The sequence below is a fragment of the Phaethon aethereus genome (genome assembly GCF_964289735.1).
Source record: "Phaethon aethereus genome assembly, chromosome: 25".
NCBI classification, from domain to species: Eukaryota; Metazoa; Chordata; class Aves; order Phaethontiformes; family Phaethontidae; genus Phaethon; species Phaethon aethereus.
In genome coordinates, this window is record NC_138601.1 from 3,998,163 (window position 1) to 4,021,233 (window position 23,071).

General features: G+C 46.2%; 2 protein-coding genes across 5 annotated transcripts; one reads left to right on the forward strand and one right to left on the reverse strand.

Moving 5' to 3' along the window:
- Window positions 1-720: 720 nt before the first annotated feature.
- On the forward strand, window positions 721-7,834 carry LOC309413413 (E3 ubiquitin-protein ligase RNF113A-like; the record flags this gene model as incomplete). The annotated part of the gene is made up of 10 exons (XM_082010533.1): window positions 721-820; window positions 1,162-1,238; window positions 1,362-1,466; window positions 4,048-4,155; window positions 4,435-4,544; window positions 4,746-4,852; window positions 5,433-5,522; window positions 6,407-6,500; window positions 7,152-7,258; window positions 7,737-7,834. 10 exons carry the CDS (start codon window positions 721-723, stop codon window positions 7,832-7,834), a joined length of 996 nt encoding a protein of 331 aa, XP_081866659.1.
- A 2,145-nt stretch (window positions 7,835-9,979) lies between these two features.
- On the reverse strand, window positions 9,980-21,064 carry STRADA (STE20 related adaptor alpha; the record flags this gene model as incomplete). Of its 4 annotated transcripts, XM_082010695.1 has the most annotated exons (12): window positions 10,029-10,181; window positions 10,852-10,894; window positions 11,582-11,823; window positions 11,987-12,091; window positions 12,753-12,924; window positions 13,924-14,047; window positions 14,165-14,273; window positions 14,408-14,529; window positions 15,044-15,146; window positions 18,775-18,803; window positions 19,682-19,739; window positions 21,029-21,064. In XM_082010695.1, 12 exons carry the CDS (start codon window positions 21,062-21,064, stop codon window positions 10,029-10,031), a joined length of 1,296 nt encoding a protein of 431 aa, XP_081866821.1. The 4 variants fall into 4 exon arrangements, with proteins under 4 accessions (XP_081866820.1, XP_081866821.1, XP_081866823.1 ...); XM_082010694.1 differs by lacking the exon at window positions 10,852-10,894 and having other exon boundaries at window positions 9,980-10,181; XM_082010697.1 differs by lacking the exons at window positions 18,775-18,803; window positions 19,682-19,739 and having other exon boundaries at window positions 21,053-21,064.
- Between the last annotated feature and the right edge of the window lie 2,007 nt (window positions 21,065-23,071).

Below are 23,071 nucleotides of genomic sequence, written 5' to 3' on the forward strand. Positions count from 1 at the left end.
ACTGGCATGCTCACACATGCGTGCACACGCACGCCGATGCCCACGCCCACGCGTTTGTGCACATGTGCGCGCACGTGCAAACGTGTGCACGCACACGGATGCACGCACGTGTTCTCGCACCCGTGCACACACTCACGCCCGCGCAGACGGGGCTGCGGGCGATGCCGGGGCTGCACAGGCTGTGCAGGGGCTGGGGCCCGCCGGCCTGGACCACCTCGGGGTGAGCCCGGGTGCGGGGTGCCGGGGCTCGGCTCCTTTTCCCGTTGCTATGGCGACGTGGAAGGCCCCAGCAGCCCGCCAGGCCTGGAGGAGGTGGAGGGGGAACGGGGATGGGGGGGGGGGGGGGGGGCGGGGCGCGGCCCTCGCCCCTCACTGCACCCGCCCCGCTGCCGGGCTCAGAGGCCGGGAGCAGAAGCCAGGGTGCCAGAGGGGCCTGGCGGTGCCGGCCCCGGGGCGCCGGGGGGCACAGAAGGGAGCGAGGGGCGGCCCAGGGGGACGCGAGGGGCTTCAGCAGCCCGGGACCCCCCGGCCCACCTCGGCCCCCCCCCGCTCCCTCCCCCCGTCGGCAGGGGGCGCCCTCCCCTGGGGGCGCCGCTCTTACCGGGGCCCCGCCCCTCCGCTCGGGGCGCCCAATCCTCCTCTCCCGCAGAGGGCGCTGCGCTACACTGGGCCGTCTCCGGCGCCGCTCTAGCCGTCGACAGCGGTGGTCTGCGGTGCAAGATGGCGGACGAGGGATCTGTTTGCAGCTTCGTTTTCAAGAAGCGGGGTCTGGCGGCGGGCAGGGGTCGGCGCAAGCGGCCCAGTAGCGACCAGGAGCAGGGTGAGGGCTGACGAGGGGCTCGCGGAGGACCTCGAGAGGGTGCTGGGAGCCGGGTCGTTGCGATATCCTGGGGAGGCGAAGGAGGGCCTGGTGCCACCCCGGAGCTCAGCCCTCGCACGGAGCGGCCTCGCTGCCCTCCCCAGCTGTACTGATGTCCATGTGGTAGAGGGGGTGAAGGGCTCTTTCCCGGTCATGCTACAGCTCTTAGGGGTTCTGCCGCCCTCCCGCACTTTCTCGTGGTCGTCCCCAGCCCACAGAGAGGGGAGGCTACCAGCAGAGCTGGCACTTGGGCCGAAGGCCAGTCCCCAGACGCACCCTTACCTCTGGGCTTTACCCCTCAGAGAGCAGCGGTGAAGAGGGCAGCACGGTGGTGCGGAAGGAGCGGCGGCGGGAGACCCCCAACCCCATGATCCAAAAGGTAAGGGAGCCACAGCACGGCACTGCTCCATCCCGGGTGCATCTGCAGTGGCCTGCCAAGCTCAGGCTAGACGCAGTGTTGGAGCCTTACATCCTTCATAGCTGCTGTCTTCTTGCCCCTCAGACCAGGAGGTGCGCGAAGGAGAGGCCTGCGTACGCACTGAGCAGCAGTGACGATGAGGATCCATCACGGGAGATTGGAGTCACTTACAAATCAACAAGGTCGGCGGTAAGGACTGGGCAAGAATGTGGTTCTGGGGTGTCAGATCAGGTGGGACTGGCAGATCCCACAGAGATAGAATTTGCCCCTGCAAATGTGGGATCAGCCATTCCTTTTTTTTTTATCTGTAGATGCACCTCCCTGTCCCTTCCCTCTTAATAGACAACACACTGTGCTGTGTTCAGTTTTGGGCCCCTCACTACAAGAAGGATGCTGAGGTGCTTGAGCATGTCCAGAGAAGGGCAACGGAGCTGGGGAGGGGTCTGGAGCACAAGTCTTACAAGGAGCGACTGAGGGAACTGGGGTTGTTCAGTCTGGAGAAGAGGAGGCTGAGGGAAGACCTTATTGCCCTCTACAACTACCTGAAAGGGGGTTGTGGTAAGGTGGGGGTTGGTCTCTTTTCCCAAGTAGCTAGTGATAGTACAAGAGGAAATGGCCTCAAGTTACGCCAGGGGAGGTTTAGATTGGATATTAGGAAAAATTTCTTCACCGAGAGAGTGGTCAAGCATTGGAACTGGCTGCCCAGAGAGATGGTGGAGTCGCCATCTCTGGAAGTGTTCAAAAAACGTGTGGATGTGGTGCTTCAGGACATGGTTTAGGGAACATGGTGGTGCTGGATTAATGGGTGGATTTGATGATCTTGAAGGTCCTTTCCAACCTTAGTGATTCTGTTTATTCTCCTGATAACCCCTGCATCCTCAGGAGGCCATCAAAGGTTGGCCTTTTCCTCTTACGAGGTGGGCATTAAAACCCCAAGATGCCACTGGGCTTGCACAACATCACACAAAATTTTCAGGAGAGGGAGCACTTGAATCAGGTTTGTCTTACTGTTGGGTTGATGTTTTCAGTTTTAGGCCATCTTCCTTCACAAAGAATTCAAGGTGACTTAGAAGGTGCTCCCATCTCTATCCCTGTGACTAGTGATGGATTAAGAGCTACAGAGGTCGGTCATTGTTTTCTTGGGACTGGTGGGTGGAGTGTGCTGGGCGTCCTGTGTTAAAGGAGCAGCTGCTGCCCAAGCATTCACACACTAATCAAGGAGCCGCACACACATCACCTGAGACTTTAACTGCTAGGACCGGGGTCCCTTCGCAGCGAGCAACTCCAGTGAGCTGATGGGTGCCCCTTTCGACTCCACACACACACACTCACTCTTGGGCACTTCCTCTTCCCTCAGGCTCGACCCGAGGTTTCCCAAAGCAGAATCTCTGACATGACATACGCCAGACAAATTTATTAGGTGGTACAGCAATGCAGAACAGCTCAAGCTGGGTGCCTCTGGAGAGGGACACCAAACAAAAGAATCTCTGGGCAATTATACCCTTACAGTCCAAGTTCCTCTCCCCTCATGAGACGGTTCAGTCCAATTGGAGCATTTAGGTCTGGGGTTTCCTTGCTCCTCGTTGGATCCTTTCACTCTCTCCAGACGAGACATTCTTTTTCTTTTCTCGAGGAGGCAACTTCTGCTGATGGATGTGCCTGTCTTTCTTACCTTTCTAATTTACACCAGTTTCAGGGCCTTCCCTCATGTAACTAAGAGTTCAATATAAGTTCATCAGTATCTAGGTGAAAGTTCACAGCTTGCGACGTAAGGCTTTTAACTAATGCTATACAATGGATTCCGTTTGAACTAGGAGGTGACTCCTGTAACACCTGTTAACATCTGGAGTGGAGAGAAATCAGCTGTGAAGGTTTGGGCACAGCTCAAACTGCTTTTCCCACTAGATTTTTCTCTTAACTTCCCTCTTGATCCAGTGAAGTTTTGCCCATTAGTATGAGCCTGGGCAAGATATAAGTAGGATTAAAAGCAGGTATCAACACACGTTCCTCTTTGGACCTATTTCCTTATTTCCTGTGCCTCTGTATAAAATGGGAATAATACCTAACTGTCCGCAGTCGAAGCTGCAGGGTCAGACTGAGGTCTCCTTGTCACATTAGAGATTAATATGAATATAACCTTGTGCTGTAATTATTCACTGCTTTGGCTGCTGCCAAGGAGGGCAGCATTTATTAGCCATCTTTGCTGTAGGAGAATGGGAAGGCAACAGGAGGAGATGACAGTTTTGGGGCTCCAGAAGCTTTTTGGCACCTAAGTTGGATTAGGTTTTAATTAAGGCTGGCTGTAATTATTCTTCGGTTTCTGTGCAGCTGTTCCTGAAGATCTGATAAAACCTAGGAATAGGTATCTGTTCAGACCATTAAAGAGGAATCTAAACCAGATCACTGTATTAAAACTGAATGTAAGCCACCCACAGCTGGGTTAAAAGTTCAGATACAACATCCTACATGTAGGCGGGATGGTCTCATGATTGAAGTGTTGGACATAGGAGACCTGAGTTCAGCTTCCAGCTGAGCCGAGGCTGAGCATGAAGGAGTAAAGTATGGACAAGTGTTTCCTGCAAGCACTAGGCTGGATCTGGCCCATGGGGGATTCTCCCTGGCAGGTGCTAAGGGATGCTAGAAACTGGTGGGAGTAAAGCAGACCATGTCCAGTACTGGCTCTGTGACCAACCCTCCAGGTAGCCAAGGAGCTCTCTGTCCTATACAGGTTTTCTCTTCACTGTCATCACAAGCCCTCCTTGCTTTTCAGAAACCTGTTGGCCCAGAAGACATGGGAGCCACAGCAGTGTATGAACTGGACACAGAGAAGGAGAAAGATGCCCAGGCCATCTTCGAGCGCAGCCAGAAAATTCAGGAGGTGAGTCAGCCATGCTATGTAAGTTGCTCTGCAACAGGAGAACATGTGCTTTACTGATCCCCTTCTGCACACCAAGAAGAGTTTGAGTCTCTTCCTCCTTGGGAATTTGAGAAGCCAGGATTGTAACTCTTCTAAGCAGGGGAAGTTTCTGGCTTCATTGGCATCTTGGTATTATGGAAGGCAGGGCTGGGAAGGGAGGCTGGTGTCAGAGAGGTGAAAATTTAATCTGTGACGTGAAGCCCTCCTGACCCTTAATCACCTTTCTTTTTGCTTTCCAAGGAGCTGAGAGGAAAGGAGGATGATAAAATTTACCGTGGTATTAACAACTACCAGAAGTATGTGAAGCCCAAGGACACATCAATGGGAAATGCCTCTTCAGGAATGGTCAGGTAGGTCGTGATGTGCCTCAGAGGTCTGGAACCACAGAGGAGCTCAGGCACCTTCCCCAAAGGCACTTGTTTGGGGCTTGAACTTTGCTGTTACTGCCAGCTTCTTTCTGTCTGAGTGCGGTGTTTGGTTCTGACCAGGCCCCCAGAGGCCTTCTCCACTGCAGCTGCACAGCCGGCTTGAGCCTTCTCCCACCCTTTCAGAAAAGGACCCATCCGTGCTCCAGAGCACTTGCGGGCCACAGTGCGATGGGACTACCAGCCCGACATCTGCAAGGACTACAAAGAAACTGGCTTCTGCGGTTTTGGAGGTGAGTGGATCTTGCCTGCAGCTGAACATGTGCTGTGCCAGATTTGCGAAGGGATCCAGTCCAGCTTGTGAGCCTGGATTTGTGGTGCTAAGATATGCGCTGATTTACAAGCACGTGTCTGCAGAGCTGGTGTGTGATGCTGTTGCAAAGTTGTTTTATGCAACGTTCTTGTTATCTGTGTCAGCCCTTCTGAAAGCTGGTGGCCTCTAGTCAGTAAATGTAAGAATACTGGGAGGGACCCCTGGGATGTTCCAGTGACGCACATTCCCACAGGTATTCTGGCTGCCGAGGCCATGTGAGGGGCGGGATTTCCTGTTCCTTATCCCACTTCCCATGTGTGCAAATGCTGGAACTGTCGCTGTGGCACACAGAGCAGGATCCTCATGGCCTGTCAGCCCTGAGAGGGATCCTCTGCCTGCTCCAGGAGCTTGGCACTGCCCTGGAGCACAGGCGAGTGGGGAAGCAATCGGGTTTCACTGTCTGTGCACAAAGCGCAGGCTGCCCCTGAATGAAGTGTCCTGTTAACACTCTACCCCGCACGGCCTAGCTGTTAAATTTCTTCTTTCTTTGTGCTGTTCAGACAGCTGCAAATTCCTCCACGACCGCTCGGACTACAAACACGGCTGGCAGATCGAACGGGAACTGGATGAAGGCAGATACGGAGTCAATGGTACGGCATCACCCCTCTGCTCTCCAGCTCCCTAAGCTAATGGTGGACGAGGCTACCAGGTCCTGCCTTTTATCATGCCCTAAAGTGAATGTGACTTACTTAGGGATATTGGATCACTAAGAATGAAATGGGACCTTTGCTGTCTCAAACTACATGGGCCGTGGGTTGAATTAATATTAGACAGAAAGGATTCTTTATTCCAAAGCTGTGGAACTCCCTGCTGCAAGGGCCAATAACCACTGACAAGTGCTGAGGAAATCTGCTGCTTTCAGATAATCACTGACTGCCACCAGAGAGAATTATTTCCTCTGGCTTTCTGTAAAAGGACAGCACTGCTGTTGTCGGGTCCCAGCAGCGAGCTGCATGGAGCTGTGGAGATGTGACAGTCTCCTGCCTCCCATATGCCCAGGAGGCGGGATGCTTTCATGCTACGTCACGTCATTATTTCTCACTCGCAGCATCCGTAGCTGCGGCCCAAAGCTCATGAGTGTTGGTCGTGAACCACTTTGCAGCTGGGGGGAAGAGGGTATTCTATGTTCAGTTGGAGCCAAAGAGTTTGGTGGCAGCTGGTTTGGAAGAAAATCTAAGAAACAGGAGGGGGCTGGAGGATCTGTCTCTTTATAGTGGTGAGTGGGCGACGTAGAAAAGAATTTGCTCTTGTGGGATGAGCAACAAGCACACTGGCTCATTAGACCTAATTATATCTTAGTCCCACATGCGTTACTGACATCAGCAACACCCAGATGCCAGAGCTCTATTGTTTCCAGCACAGATTTAATCCCACCTGCTGTGGTCTCTCCATATTTAATATTTCATGCCCCACATATGGGCTGGTCTGGCTGCCTCTGCTCTTGCTCCAGTCTGGTTAACCTTCTCTTCTGCAGATGAGGAGAACTATGAGGTGAGCAGTGATGAGGAGGATATGCCTTTCAAATGCTTCATCTGCAGAAGTTCCTTCAAGAACCCTGTGGTCACCAAGTAAGTGGTTGTTTTGACATGAGGAGCCAAGTGGCTGCTGTTGATCCAGCTCACTACTTACTCACTGTTGAGGCAAATACAAACACTGCCCACAGGCTGGTGGGTGGAATCTGCTTGTTGTCTGGTGGGTGGGGAAATCCTCCAATAACCAGGTAGTCTTATAACTGTATCTATCTGGAACTTCCCCTTGGAAGGGATCTCAAGCCTTTGTTGTCCAGGCACCTTTTAGATTTCCACAGAGGCTGCCTCATTACATCATCTTTCCCCTTAATCTGGAGATTTTGTTTCCATGCCTTCATTCCTCCCGACACTGAGCAGCACACCACATTGCATTAGCAGAGAACAGAAGCATGGCAAGGATGAGGAGTAGGCTCGGCGGGCAGTGTGGACATCACACGCTGCCAGCCCTCTCCCACACTGCTGGCTGTGTTGCTGGGTACCTGCTGTCTGGATGAGCTCACTGGTGGTTCTGTGCCATCACTCCACATCAGTGAAGCAATGCTGAAACACCTTTCATGGGGACAGTGATGCAGAGGAAGCTCTGCATGCAGCTCACTTTTGCATCCCCCAGGGACCAGTAGGCAGTAATTTCTAACTCCTGGACACAGTGATTGTATCTGGTGACTTGCAGTGGCATCTGTGTCTGCACAGGTGTAGGCACTACTTCTGTGAGAGCTGTGCCCTCCAACAGTATCGCAAATCCCAGCGCTGCTACGTCTGTGACAAGCAAACCAATGGAGTCTTCAACCCAGCAAAAGGTAACGGGCACTTGTGGGAGAGAGGACTTTCAGTGGGAGAGCTTGGAGCAGCCTGGCACCAGCTCCTGATGTATCTTCTTGGCGTTGGGCCTGACTCTAAGCTGGAGCTCACAGCTCTTGGCTGCTGGCAGAGCTTCCTTTAGTGCAGGAGATACTAAATCATGGCCTCGGGGGCTCTGTAGGTGTGAAGGGAGCATCTGTGCCTATTCCCCAGCTGGGGAACTTGGAGAGTGTGACTTCTGGTGAGGGTAGGGGGGATGTGCCCCGGGGACTAGATGCTCTAGTTGGCATGTCAGTTACGCACTGATGGGCTCTGTCACTGCAACATCTGACGCTCTGGACTCCGCAAGCGCTGATGGCTCCTAGCTGAGCCTGTGTGTAGCAAGTGATTTTTGGTAGCTGCCCTGGTTTTTGCAGAGATGGGTGTTTACAGGACGTGGGCACCTGGCATCTCATCCTGCCTATTGCCATTTTTCAGAGCTCATGGCAAAATTGGAAAAACACAAAGGGGAGGAAGGGGAGGAAGAGGAGGAAGAAGAGCAGCAGCATTCAGACCATGGAGAGGATCCGCAATAGCAGAAAATCGTGTTTTCTATCTAGCTGAATAAAGCTTTCATGGGGGAAAAAAAAGGCTCACAGCAGTTACCTTGGGGCCAGCAGCTGTAGCCAGTGCGTGTGTATCCAGCCAGCAGCTACTAAAACAGTGTCCTGAGTGTGCCGGGCTCCTTGTTTGCTGCTCTGTGAAGGCACAAGATGGAACAGGTAAGGTGAGACTCAAGACTTGTGCCCGAATATGGCTGCCTGCTACTGCCGTGCTGCTGGCAGGCCCCCAGCAGTTGTCTGAGTGCAGCAGTGCACCTGGGGAAGGAGGTGTTGAAGGCTGTGCACTCAGTTACTTCCCAACTTCTTTTTTTGATCAAGGTGCTGCTGTTTCACTCCTAACTCCAAACACAACACCTGCAGTATGTCACTAGCTCAGTCCCCAGGGTTTTATGCTGAGAGGTACTGTGCTTTTTCTTGCTCTAAGTACCAGCAATCCAGTCCCTGTCCAGGCTTATGGGAGATGGCTAAGGATTTTCACAGACTGCAGCCTTCATGACAAGCTAGGAAACCAAGATCTACTTGCTGTAATAAAATTCAATCAGGAGCCAAACATGATCCTAGAGAGGAAGAAGTGTAGCCTGCCCTTACAAACACTCCTGCTCTGGGAGGATGAGTGCATTCTACTGAAACTTCCAGAGAAGAACAAGAAAGAAATAGGGTTTTGAAAAGTGAAGACAGTTGCAACTAAAACAGTGCTGTGAGCTGTACAACAGCAACTGCTGTTGTATGTTCTAATGCCAGCTGGGTAAAAGCAGCAGCCTTTTAAGTAAGGAAAGGAGAAGAGAGTTAAATGTGTACAGACAGCCTGTGTCATCACCTTGCAACAACAGCAGCCTTTAAAAAAAGCAAACTTCAGAAATATTTTATTTGTTTTGGCAAAAAAACTAGAGTAACAAACTTATCTGGGTTCAAGTACAGTTTATAAACACAAGAAGGACCTGTTGCCAGCACCACTACTCCCATCAACCACACAGGACTGGATTGTTGGTGCTTCATTAAAGAGTAGAAAGACATCCCGCACCCGTGGTCCTTGGCAGGGTCAAAGTAAAAGCCTTAAATACACCTCCAAAAAACAAATACCATGGAATGGGGGAGAGCTGCCACAGCAGCAGGGCAGGGTCACACAGCCATGAATCAAGGGGAGCCATGTGAGAAGCAACATCTTACCTGTCATTCAGTCAGGGAAGGCAGAACAGCAATGGTAATGGAAGGCTTAAGATCAATTCTGTACATGATGTTCAGAAGAGGAGTCATGAGCAAGAGGATTTAGCATGAAAATTAGCTTATTTTTCCTCTGTGCCAGGGTAAGTCACCAAGAACAAGCTGGTTTGAGTGTTACATGCTGTGAAACCAGCCCAGCTAATGAGAGGCTGAACTAGATGTGCTGTGGGGGATAAAAAAAGCTGGTACAGTGCACAGGTGTACACACTCGCTTTAGTGACCCAGGCAGCCACGGGAGGAGAGGCTGGAATGCCCTGTCTGACCTGGAGTTCAGAATGCTCAGCACCAAGTGAGAGGAATCTTCTCAAAAGCTCTCTATGGAAGAGAAGAATCCAGTGCTGCCGAGGAATGCCCAATGCCGTGAGTGTGCCTGGAATGGAAGCAGGTTGTCTTCCATCTCCCATTTTCCATCACAAAGCAGAGAATAAATTTAAGAACATAATCCCTCCCCCACCCCCCCAAACCTTCCCCTGTGACAAGACTGTAACAGTAATCCAACTAGCTCTAAAAGAATGCCCAAAACTAAGAGCTGCCTGCCTCCCCTTAACTCTAAGGCACCCTTAGAAGAGAAAAAACAAAAGAGGGTAGGGACATGCAGTCTTCAACTATGATACAAGGAAGCCAGTGATTTTTAGAAAAACATAAATAGAGACTAAACACACTCACACAACCCATTTGAGTGATCTACCAGTGCTCCGTTGCAAGAACTGGGGCTCTGGGCACTGCACCATCTGGAATACTCCACAGTTCCTTGGGGTCAATGCTTTTCCAGCTCAGGTCTGTCCATTTGTTTCCTGGCTACTTCTTAAGTAAACGGGCAGTTGAAGTTCCTTCCCAAGGACCTATAAACTCTTCTATGTGTAACATTCATCACCTTTTATGAAGAGGACGAATAAATTACAATGTCCATAAAGCTCCTCCAGAGGCAGATACAGTCCCCATTTTTCTAGAATTCCCAGTCATCCACATCCAGCTGCTCCAGGTTTGACACCAGCCCAAAAATGCCGCTGGGATCCTGGGGCCGCGTTCCTTCAAAACTGGTGATTGGGGTGACGGGGCGCAGAAGTTCAGGAAGTGCTTCAGAAGCACGGCGCTTGATCTGCACAGAAAGGAGAGAACTCAGCTGCTGAAATGCTTCCCCACAGCTGTGCATCACAGGTGAGCAGAATAACGTGTGGTTACAGGTAGAAAGAACACGGTATTATCCTCCCGCCTGCACCCAGAGGCATGCAGGGCTTTCGCGCTGCATCTTGTAACAAGAAAGTGCTTTGCAGGCAGTCTTTTCAGCAGCACTTGGGCGCTACAGTCCTGATGCTCCCCTCAGTGAAGCATCACCCTAACCCTCAGCTCACAGCAAGCGAGACAGATCGCTGCAGGGGCAGCAGAGCCTCTGCCTCTTCCCAGGCCAGGGCTGGAACTCACCAACCTGCCACTCAGGTCACCTCAGTTTGGTCTCTGTAAGACCAGGCCAGGCTAGGACTGCCTTGCCCCAGCACTCTACAGTCTGCGAGTGAAAAACTTCTGGCATACAGGCCCAGCAGATTCACATCCTCTCTTTAGATAAGAGATGCACAGAGAGCAGCCTGTCCATCTGCCAGGGGAATGTGAGGATCACCAAGCTGCACTACAATTAGTCAAACTAACTTAATCCTTTCAGATCACACAAAATTGAGCAACTCGACATTCCCACCCTCTAGTTGTGACACAGCAAGACAACAACAACAGAAAAGCCACCGATTCTTTATCTGCAGATTGAATGAGTTCCTTACCTGCTTGAAAAAGGGATGATTAAGTAGAGTGCCCGCGCTTGGTCTGTAAGAAGGGAGTTAGAATAAAGTAAGCACACAAGAAAATGCATCTGTGTTTGAAGTCAGGTAGTGGAAGAAAGAAGAGACGTGGGTCCTTCCACCCTCTCTCATTTCTCAGCTATAGGGTATCTCCCTTCTGTAACCAGCAGCGCTGTTTATTATGTTCATGTGACGTTTTATGCAAGCAGTTCAGCCTTCTGCGCAAGTTACCTACTTGCACATGCCAGCGTTTGGTCAAGGGAAAGTGCCTGAAGAAGGTGGATGCTGGAGAAGTTTGTCATGGCTAAGGACGACCTTACGCTCTCTACAGAGGAAAATACAGTTCTTGATCACTTCCCATCGCTACTCTCTGCTGGCTGAACAGCAGACATTCAGAGTGATGGAAACTGGATAAACAGTCTCAGGGCCCAGAAACTCAAGTTGTTCAGTTTCTTTTCTTGACATGTAGCACCACTCTACCCCCCAAAGAAGGCTGCAAAGTAATTCTTCAGCATTTCTTACAAAAAGTGCTCAAACTGTTAACACTGCTCTTGTTTTACATACATGGACTGCTCTTCTCAGTGTATGGAGCACATCTTCACTCCGCTATGCTTTCAGAAAGAAAACTTAGAACCACCTCTGCTGGCTCTCACAGTTTAATCAGCCCTAGAATAGTGCAGGTCTGTGAAGAGCAGCTTTCACCTGGCTTTACCTGAAATCAGGGTTCCTTTGGAGGCACTGCTCTACAAAGTTATGGAAGTAGGTGGAGAAGGTCCGAAGATAAGGGTGCAGGGTTGGCTCTCCGTTGGCCGCTCTCGCATTGCTAATAGCCATGCTCTCACCCATCCCGTAGTTAGCACTTGAACGGGAGCTCTTCATAGTCAGCTCATCAGCAGGAATCGTGGTGGTGTCTAGCAGGCAGGGAACAGTTCCATTCAGCTTCTCCAAGAGCATCTGGAAGAGAGGGGCAGAAGCAACATCACACACAGAAAGACTAGACAGTTAAGATTTCCCATTCAGGTAGGCATGGCACCCTTCAGTCTTCACAGCCCAGTGCAGCAAAGCAGTTCCGTGTGCCAGGATCAAGGATGAGAAAAGAACAGCTTTTAAACCTTACCTGAGTAGAAGGCATGTCTTTAAATGGTACGTGTCCATTTGCCAGCTCACAGGCTGTTATTCCTACACTGTAAATGTCAGATTTTGCATCATAACCCTGGAGATTCTAGATGAAAGGAAAATAAAAATTAGCCTTGTGGACTTACATGGGATTGCGTGGGCAATACCCGTGATTCGATATGCAGAACAGCAAACCCAGATGGTTAGAGCAGAAACAGTACAACCCACATATAGGCTGGTTTATTGTGGTGGTGATTTTTTTGTTTGTTAAAACCCACAGTTAAGGGCAACATTTATTTAACTGAAATCAACTAACTAGTAGGGATGGCATCTAATATAACACTTTGCTAACGGGAAGAGTCTGTTAGAGGTACCTGCAAGAAAACTGTTTAGTCAAATAGATCAGACCAAATTCTATGCACTTGCCCTGCACCTGCCCCAAATCTGTTTCCTCTAGCCTCTCCCCTTCCTTTTCCTTGCATTCGCACACCTTCCTCTGGAGGGAAAGAAAAGACAATGTTGTAACATGGGATTCTCAGCAATTGCCCCTGTTTACAGGAATACAGGTTTCCCCTTGCTAGGGGTCAGTGATTTTAACATAAAAAGAATAGAGTTCAACACAAGAAAAAGTAACCCTGTGGCTTCCGTTGTGGCCCCCAACCCTCCCCCCCCGCCAAGAACTCAGAAAATCATAAAGAGATACCATATATCATTAAAAACTAGCAGTTTTGGTGGTTTTTTTAATTTGTTTTTTTTTTTAAACACACCTGCTGCAAGACTTCAGGACTGAGCCAGGGCAGGACCTTGATGCTGTATTTGGGAAAGTCATGAACAACTTTGAGTCGCTGCCCATGGTTGATCATACTTAGATTACTTCGCAGGCCAGAGAGGTACACCTTCCCATCTACAGAGATCAGGATATGGCTGGCTTTAACACTCCTAAAAAATAAAAAAAGTAAAAATAGTCAGGTTCTCTGTGCTCGAAAGAGTTATGTTCCTTGCAGTTTTCCCAGGAAAACTTAGTGCGGAAGGGCACTGCAAAGGATTTAAGGCTGAATTTCTCTTACAGTGCAGACAATGAAAGTAGTAACCACTAATAACCTAGAATTTTCAGCATTTGAAATTTACTCTCGCAACAGAAGGATGTCTCAGAGAAGAGGAAAAATATGCTAAGGGGTGGAAACAGTGATTTAGAAAGATTAAGAGAAGCTGTAGTACTAAACAGAAATTCATCCTTAGTGAGCACCTACGGAAAAGATAAAAGCCTACTTCAGACAGCTCAATGCACAGGACAATACTTGATCAGCCTCCTCAGGAGGCTGAGACTCCTACCGACGGTCTTGACTGCTGTGCAAAACCACTTCTACAAAAATTAACAGGACTCTATTCACCCACTTTGCAGGTTCCCAAAGAATGTGTCTGTGGCAAGGAGAAATGCAAGACTAAAGGTTATGGATCCAGGACTTTCAACAGCAACAGGGCAAATCCCTACCACCACCATCAGTCTCAATTTGGATACTACTGCAGAATCATTAAGGTTGGAAAAGACCTTAAAGATCATCAAGTCCAACCATCAACCCAACACCACTATGCCCACTAAAATAATCAATAATCAACTGAAAAAAAAAAAAAATCAATAGCATCTGAACAGAGCCTTAACAAGTCAGCCTGTCAACATGAGCTGCAGTTGTGATTTTAGATACACAGTGGTCTTTGGGAAAAGTTTGTTCCACAGTGACACTTTCATGCAGTTTACCAAGATCAGTGATAACTTCCCATTACTATCAAACTGACTGGCTCTAACAGCAAAGTAATACAAAACTTGATAATGCATTCCACATCTCTTGAACTACCCACGCTGCTCTAATGATGAGCAGTATTTCTGAGAACTTGTGACAGAAGGAAAACAGATCACCCTGTTTTTTTTTTTTTTAATACCTATGTACATAGCCCATATGGTGGATGTAGTCAAGTGCTTTCAATATGCCTTGGAGGATATATGCAATAGCCAGTTCACTCATCCCATCCATAAAATGGGTACAGATTAAATCCTTTGCAGAACCTAAAAAGAAACAAAACACCTCTTAATTGGTCAGGGAAAAAAAATGCCAAGGACAGTTCACCTCTTAAATTTCATTTCACAGAATATGATGGCCAAAGGTATTCGCTCTCCACCTACCATAGGCCATGAAAGATGTCACTACCCATAGCTCATTGTCAGCAATGAAAGTTGCTTTGTACGGCACAATGTTAGGGTGGTTGAAGAGCTTGGAAACATGAAGTTCCCCCTAAAATTAAAAAAGAGAGATATTTTGATTCAAATTTAGTAAATGCAGAAATATGAATACAGTATTGATAAGCACCGCTCTTGCTGTCTGTCCCCTCCTAAATTTGCATTACAGTATTGGTGGATTCGTGTTACCTGCAAGAATGTGACCATTTCATTTGTGCAGGCCTCCAAGTTCACTCTTCTGACGGTGACATACTCTCCTGTGGGTTTATACCTTGCCAAGTTCACAACCATCAAGTCTTCAAAGCCTCTGCCTGAAAGAAAAGCCATTAACGCTTCAGCAATATTTCTGGAACCACACACTTCTAGAGCACGCCTCCAGTCCTTGACCCTTAAATAATCTTTACACTCATTTACCGAAACTATTTTTGGCCTTATGAAAAGGAGTAATTGTTCCATCAGATACCACCTTCCTTGGCACGTATCCCAAGAGAAATCCTCCTAGCCAGTAATATTATCCTGTCTTTCAAGTTCAGAACTGAGGTAGAAATAAAATTGTTAGGCCACAGCCCCGCCAAGGACAGGGACAGGTTTCAGGCTGTTTCTGCTGACTTTGTATTTCACATTCAGTATCATTAACCCACCACGTGCCCCTTTCAGTGGAAAGCCTTTAGGACTGGCATCTCATTTTTTATTAAAGTGATTTTAAAATCAAAGAGGACAGGCATCTAATGTCAAAAATAAGTAATCAATCAAGAAAAGGCCAACAAATTTGCAGAAGTTATTTTCTTTGCAAAGCAGACTTCTGATCCTCCAGCCCACCATTACCTATGATAGTGAGCAACTCATAACAGCCGCTGTCTGGTAGGAAGTTGCTCATGGTGTCCCTTTTAGGGGAAGAAGCTATCGACTCGGAGCTCGCCTCATTTGTCTGGGGAAAAAAAAAATATGAAGTCAGGTCAAAAGAAATAAAGATCACGTGCTGGAAAAATCACCTGCTCCTTATATTATCATACACCTCAAAATAATATGACAGTACTGAATACAGAAGAGAGAATTTAATTGCTGTTAAAATAATTTTAAGTAGTTATTTATCAATCGATATCCAGGAGATGCCTCATTTCAGAAGATCCAGACATCTGTATTTCAAAACATGTAACTCTAACAGGTAGGTTCTTAATTACTGTAAGCTAGAATTTCTTTAGGAATATTTGGATAAAGCCAATTACTATTCCCCAGGACAAATTAAGCACTGCTTTATAATAACTACCTTTCTCCCATTAATTACAAAAACTTCTGTGCCACCATCCTGTTGTCTGAGCAGGGGCCAAAGAAAAGCTTGGTTATATATAGCACTTCTCTGCACTGTGGCAGTCAGCATTCCTGTCTGATGCTGGGGCTTCTGGTTTTCAGCTGCTCGTCTGTGATGAGACCAGCGCAACTGAAGCTGCTTGGCTGAATGGTACAAGTGATGAACCAACTTAGGCCAAGATATGAAGATCAGACACACATGAAAAGAGAAGCTCCAAATGAAAGCAAAAACTGAAATGCAAAGCATTAGTGCTTACAGGGGGGAAAAAAAAAGAAAACAAAGAAAAAATAAAAATAAAAAAAAAGAACCCACACCACACAGGGAAGGCAGCACTCCCAAGCCTGTCAGCTCTTCTTCACTACACCTGACATAAAGCCATCTGCTTTATTTACACACACATAAATCCTTCCAAGCAGGATTTCACAGAAGACAAACTTCAATATTCTTGCAAGTTCCATTATACCTTCGAACTCCCTCAAACTTCAAAGTCACAATGAGCATCCTAATGGGGAACCAAATTTATTTGGTGTCTAAGATCAAATTGAGTTACCTGAAATTTCCAGCACATTAACTCCTCCTGACATTTGGAACTCCAGCTCATTTTTTCCACCTCATTCTTCATCAACTGCAACTGCCCTTTATCAGACCTTTTCTCATGGTACATGAAGCAGAAAAGGCTCGTGCATTTTCCTAGACAGCACATACTCTTTTTTTTTTTTTTTTTCCATCACTGAAAGATGGAAACAGCACAGTGACAGCTGAAAAACAAGGAACTTGCTGTTGTACAGTCAGCCCAGGGTAAACATAGTGCAATGAGCACAGACATGAATTTGCCATAAATTACCTTTGGGTCCCTAGGTATACTTTTGGGAGTAAGCTAACAGTCACACTTCCCAAGTTCCACCTTTCAACTGACTTTGAACAGCACACATTTTACCTCTCTCTGCCTACCTTTAAAATAGGTGTATTCTTCAGTTAAGGGAAAAGGCAAAACTTAAGATTTGTAACAGTGCTACGGTATAATTTCAGCTCAAACAACTCCAGCACAGCAACTCAGTCCTCTTTCAGGATAGCTAACCCCCGAGATCTCAGCAGTCCCAAATCCTTTATTCTAGTAACGCTACACAGTGCTGTTCCTTGGCTGAGAACAGGCAGCAACTTTCCATGCACAATTTCAAACTTCTGTTAAAGATGCCTGTCAATTCTGATCTCAATTGTATCGTTTATTACTTCTTCCAGCAATTTCACACAGTCCCGTCAACTGCAAGATTGCCAGGATAGACACACAGGCAGATGGAAACCTCTGAAGCAGAAAGGCACCACCAAGGAAATGAAAGCAGGAGGCTCTGATAAGCAGCGTTATGGAGCAATGACAGCTGGTGAAACACTGAGCAATGTAAGTAGTTTGCTTTATTAAAGTCCACTCCAGATATAGCATAAGCCAACAAAACAGATGCAAAAAAATAAATTTAATCTTATTAATGGTGTAGGCTATTTCAACACTAATGGAAAAATACTGTAAATTCCCTTTTTTAAAGTCTTCCAGTACATCAGACGTCTTCACTCACCTCTCTTCATGTTAGCAGTGACCAATAACTGAGAGTTAATGCAAAAGGAGCTCTACCAGAATTTTATCAACATCATACAAGAGTTTAAAAAAAAAAAAGTTAAACTGAAATGTCATTTATGAAATACTGAAAAAAAGCTCCTCGGTGGTTTCACACAGGACAACTTTTGGTGTATGGTCAAAAGCAAAAGCAGCTGCAAAATGAAGTCACATATGACTAGCTTTATGGCATGACATTAAGAGCTAGCTCTCTGGCTTATTGATCTGATTTTAATTTGAGATAAATTTAAGGAAATTAATCTTTGAAAGGCAACTACTGTTATAAATGCCATAAGAAAATCAGTTATGTGATGCTAGCAAGGATCTGCATCTGACAAATGATGTTCATCTGAACTAGGACGAGGGAATGTCATTTTTCTTCTGTCTTCCTCTCCACCTCCTCATTCCCTCATTCATTTTCACCATGAGCAACAAAAATTTTCCTCCCATCCCTCTCCCCAAATTATTTACCTTCTTCTATAGCCCTGCTGGAAATAGTAAGCTTTTATTTAGATGTAAAAATCAAAATAAGAGTCAGCAATACCACTGCAGAGGTGACCAAACCCCAAGTGAATAATGTAACAAAAACAAAACAGATGCTAATCTCAATTTGCTTCCAGTCCAGCATATGCGTAATACTCAGCAATTTAAAAAAGGGTGTGAATTTACTTGACTTTATACAAAACATTCTATGTACATCTCCTATTTTCAGCTTTTTTTGTGCCCATAAATTACAGACACTGGCACAAAAATCGATTATAAGCAGCTTGAACTGACACACTTAAAATCAAATCACACTTAAATTGCTTTTGTAATTAGCTTAAACTAGAGCAACACCTGCACACAGAAATGTTTCAATATAGTGTGGGTAGGTGGGAAATAATTAAGACAAATATATTCTATCGCAAGTTGTGTTGTTCTATGAGCATTGTTCATTATGAACCAGATAGTGTGCAAGCAAGGCCTGCAGAACAAAAAGCATCAAGGTGAAGTTTTCAACTGCCACACCTTGGCTGTACATTTTTTAACAGACATTCCACATTTGCTAGTGATTAGTTTTTAAGAGGCAAAGCTCTCTAAGCATGTGCGGAATTGGGTCTGAAGACAACCAGACAACAAGAGGCAAAGTCACCTCAAACTGAAAATTACACAATGTTTGGGTTTGATGTTGGAGCCTCTGTTGTGGTTGCTCTACAGGGAAGAGAAAGGAAATCGGAATCGATGTGTTCAGAAGGGAACGCTGGTTTTGAATGGTCAACATAAAATTTTTTGGGCCTAGTTTTCAGAAGTCCTATAAACTAACCTATTCCTTTTAGAATAAAAGAGAGTTATAAGAGATCAGCATCTCTGAAGAATCAGATCTAAATCATGTCAAAAAAGAAATCCTTGGGGGGCTGGGGGAAGGGACAATGATGACACAAATACAAATCCAAGAGATTAAGTTTAAAGTTTTGACTTATCACATATAGTTTGAAAACCACACACCAAAATCTCTACTCCAGGGTGAAACCTGTTTCCACACTTGTAGAGCTAAATATAGAGATGAAATATATAACTAAGATAAAAAGAAAAATCAAACTTCCACAAGGAATAATCTCCATGCAATGAACCACAGCACCACAGCCTGCAAAAGTCACTTACTTTTCTCCGAGAGTCACCCGGAGGCTGCTCTGGAGTAAAGAAATTAATTGTTCACCATGTTGTGTTCAGCAGATACCCATTAAAAATATACTTGGAAAACTGAGTAAATAACCCTGCATGATACTTTTTGATACCAAATATATACAATATTTTTAATAGACAAAAGCATTCAATTTACACATAAGGTTGCGGCACTAAAAATAATCAAATTGTAGTACCAGTATAGGAATTAAATAGATTCAAATAGTGCTACTGTTCATATACTCAACATTAATATAAGGCAACAATTTTTTTTATTATACCTCTAAACACATTACAAAATGACATCTCTACTTTGCTTAAGAGAGAAGAAACTATCAAAGGTTCATTTAGAGTAGTGAAAATCCTTCCACTCCACCTGGAAGCTCAAGATCTAGACATCTTTCCTACGCTTTAGTTGCTTTCCATGTCACTGATCAGGAATTCCGCATCCTAGTGGGCAATTTTGTTCGTGACTGCACAAAGCAGAACAGAAGCCAATCAGCTCTCCTGCAAGCACAACTGGGAGCTACCATCAGAGTTTTAAAATCCACTTTTACTCGGAAAATTATAATCAACCTTCCCAAATCTATCTTTTGCATAGGAAAAAAGCAGTTATGCTAAGAAATAGAGAACACAGGGTGTGAAAATAGTACTGCCATCAACATGCCATTGATTTCTAAATAACTTGCTAGATCTTGGACACTTCCATATTAACTTTATGTGGCTAGCCAGCTTGAAAAACCATATGAAATAACCAGATCTGGTGCTACAACCAGATTTATTCATCTCTTTTACTGTTAAGATACGTATTTACAACCAAATCAACAGACCTTGCGGTTAAAATAAAACATTTCTAACAAGATCGCCTCACAAGAAGAGAACTTACCTCCGAACAGTTCGAACTCTCTTAAGCCCTCAACAATGAACTTTTCAGACACCCACCGCTGAAAGAAAAAAAAACCACACCCAGATAATTAGTTATTCCATCTAGAAACAAGGTTCTTTTCCCCCTCCCCCACAAAAAACATAAAAGAATCATAACACTTCAAGGATTCTGCTATGGCCTGAGACTCATTAGCTGCAACATCAGAGTTACAGCCTTCCTTTGGACAAGGATATTCTTTTCTTGTGCCACTACGATGGCATGCACCCAGCAACCACACAGGTGCTACTGCTTTTCCTGACCAGTATGCATTTGCAATAAAGTTGACATAGTTTTAGATCATTCAGACAAGAACCTTTATCCATGCACATACAGCAAAAATAATAATCATGCTACAACTCCCATACATAGGCAAATAAAAGTTGTTGGTTTGGGTGTAATAGGTGTAAAAAAAGCCTCAACTATTTACAATGAAGTGATGTCTTGGAGAACTTAAGTATTTTGGTTACATATCTATTGACAGAATGCAAAATTAGAACATAAATATTTTAAAGCTGTTGTTCTCTTCCAGAATTCATGCTTAAAATTCACAGAAAGCATTAGGCTGTGCAGAGAAATGCTTTCTACCATTCTATTCAACTCTGTGATTCAAAGAAAAAAAATACATATACACACACACACACATAACATGCAAGTGAATATGCAATGTTAGGCTTGCAGAGTGTGGATCATGAAGTTAGCATTAAATAAACAATCACAAACACTCCCACATTAGCATTTGCCTACTCGGCAAAGTAACTAAAATAGTAGCTTATGTTCTTTAGTGCGAGAGAAGCCAGTCCTAGAAAGCACCAACGAGTCTTCAGCTGGTAACGATGCAAAACTTGTATATAGTAATACCATTTTAAGGCACTGAAAGTGGTTTACTAGCATGAAACTTCCTCACTTAAAAATGCAGAATTGAAAAAAGCTGTTACGTTCAGCTTTCCAAGCTAATTTACGTTTACAAAAAAAAAAAAACAAACAACAAATCACAAAGTGAACCTGTGCGACAAAGGTTGGAATCAGCATTACTGCACTTTTTCTTAATTGCGACGCGCATTACAAACTCCTTGCATCGCACACAGAGGAGACGCAGGTGTGCGAGCAATAAATACTTCAGCGCAGAGAGTTTTTTATCTAGCACCTAGCTTGCACATCGACACCCTGCCCTATAATTAGCACGTTTTAACGTGACTTTAAGGTGCTTTGCAGGAGGCCGGCCCCGCCGCAGCTCCTCTGCACAAGCGCAAGGCAGGCTCTACCGACACGCCGGCGTCTGAGGGAAGCTGGAAGGTGTTCAGCACTCACCCTAATCCGTTCGGGTTTACTTACAAGAAAAGACATGGACTCCGCGTTTGTGTTACCACACGCAGCTCGTGAAAGGACGGGCAACCTGCAGGCACAAGAGCGGGTCACCCCCTCACGCCTCACCCCAGGACCGTGCGCAGCGCCGGGCAGCGCTCACCCGCCCTCGCCCGCCCGGGGCCCAGCGGCCCCAGGCCGGGAGGGCCTTACCGGAGCGCGGCCGGCGGTGCAAGCACCGGCCGGGCCCCGCGGGACAACGACACACACCCCCCGCACCCCTCACCCGCTCCTCAGGCTGCGGCCGCCGCTTGCCGGCAGGAGACTCTGTGCGTGTGACGCCAGCACGCTGCCACGTGATGCGGGCGCGCGCACAGGTCTGGCGGCGCGTGCGTGACGCCGCCTGTGAAGCTCCCGCGCGCAGGAACGGCGGGAAGCAGCAGGCGCCATGTTGGTTACCTCAGACAAGCGGCCGAGGCTTCTCACCCGCCGCCCGCCCAGCCGCTCCTCAGGCACAGGGGAACGCGGCCTCGGTGCTACCGCAGTGCCTGCACGGGCCCGTCCGTAAACGCAGGAGGCGAATCTTCCCTCTCCACCCACCCCGGCCCGCAGAGGGGAGAGCCACCTTCCTCCAGCTACAGGCACTCCCCCAGCAACCACTGCCCTCAGAGGAAGCAACTCCGGGTGAAATCACTTCCACCAACACGGCAGTGGAGATAACGCCAGCTACTGCATGTTTAAAAACCTACTCAGGACAAGCAAGGCTTCGAGATTCGAGTAGATGAAAGGAACATGGAGTCCAGCCAAGTAAAGTAGGCAAGTGGAGTGTTTCAATTATATTTTACTCTTCAGTAGGTTGTTCATTTGAATATTCATATTACAAAATTAGCTGCCATAGCCCACAAGGTATGGGACTTCAGGAAAGTTATCCACTTATTCAAAAGAGCACAAACTAGTATTTCCTTTCAAAGAGCTATGTGAAACAATACCTTGATTAATCTTTAAAGCTAAATAGTTCTAAAATTTCACATAATCTACATTAGTTTTGGTTTTAAGTAATTTTACCAACCATTATAAAATTAATGTATTTGCACATATCAGGTTACAGACATTTGCATTTAAAGTAGTGTGAAGTATCCCATGCTGGAACAAGAAGTTCAAGCAATTCAGCTCATTCTTATTGCCTCAGAACCAAGTGCGCACAAAGTATTGAACAAGAAAATGCAAGACATTGTTTCCCCACAAAACTGTTAAACGTGTTACAAGCAACAATAAAATGCCTTCTAGACAAGAAGCATTTATAAAATGCAGAGCTCTCAGCAAAGTGCTTGCACAGGCACATTCACTTCATTCTCCCCTTTTATATTCAAAAAACTGAAGTGATCATTTACCAGTTGAAGAGGATATATGTCCTCTGAAATGTTTTTACTTGCTTTGGGAAATTGGCAATTGCAGATACTTCACTAAATCTAGCTTCTGGCTGAAATGAATTAGGCAGCAGCTGCTGAGATCAGGAGAAAAGTTTTTGAGGCCAACTTGTACAGTAACAATATTCAAGGAAAGCTAGTTGAAGCTGCTTACTCACCATACACTCACTCCTGAAGAAAGACCACACTGACATTACAGACTTCACATTGTATTAAGCTTGCAGCACTCAAAACCACAAGTAGGAAACTGTTTGTGTATTCCATTCCCTTCTATCTAATCCACCTATGTTTTACACCTATGCCAATCATGCCGACAGGTGACCAAATACTGTTTCAGTCCCTTGCTTTTTTAAAAAAAAAAAAAAAAGAGAGAAAAGAAAAATCACTTCTATTCTACTGGGCTTAAATCCCTGAAGAATCCATACTGTGTATGGAAGGCTCTAAGTTTTGTGCCTTTACAAGCTTGATGCAAATAAATGCACAGTACATTTTTATTGTGCAGATTTCCTCCCATTAAGTTTTTCCCCCTTACCTCCCAATAGCTAAAACCAAAGTATGAATGTTACCAGTACACGTGGACAGGTTTACAATCTTCCGTTTTTAAAGAACAAATGACAAAGAG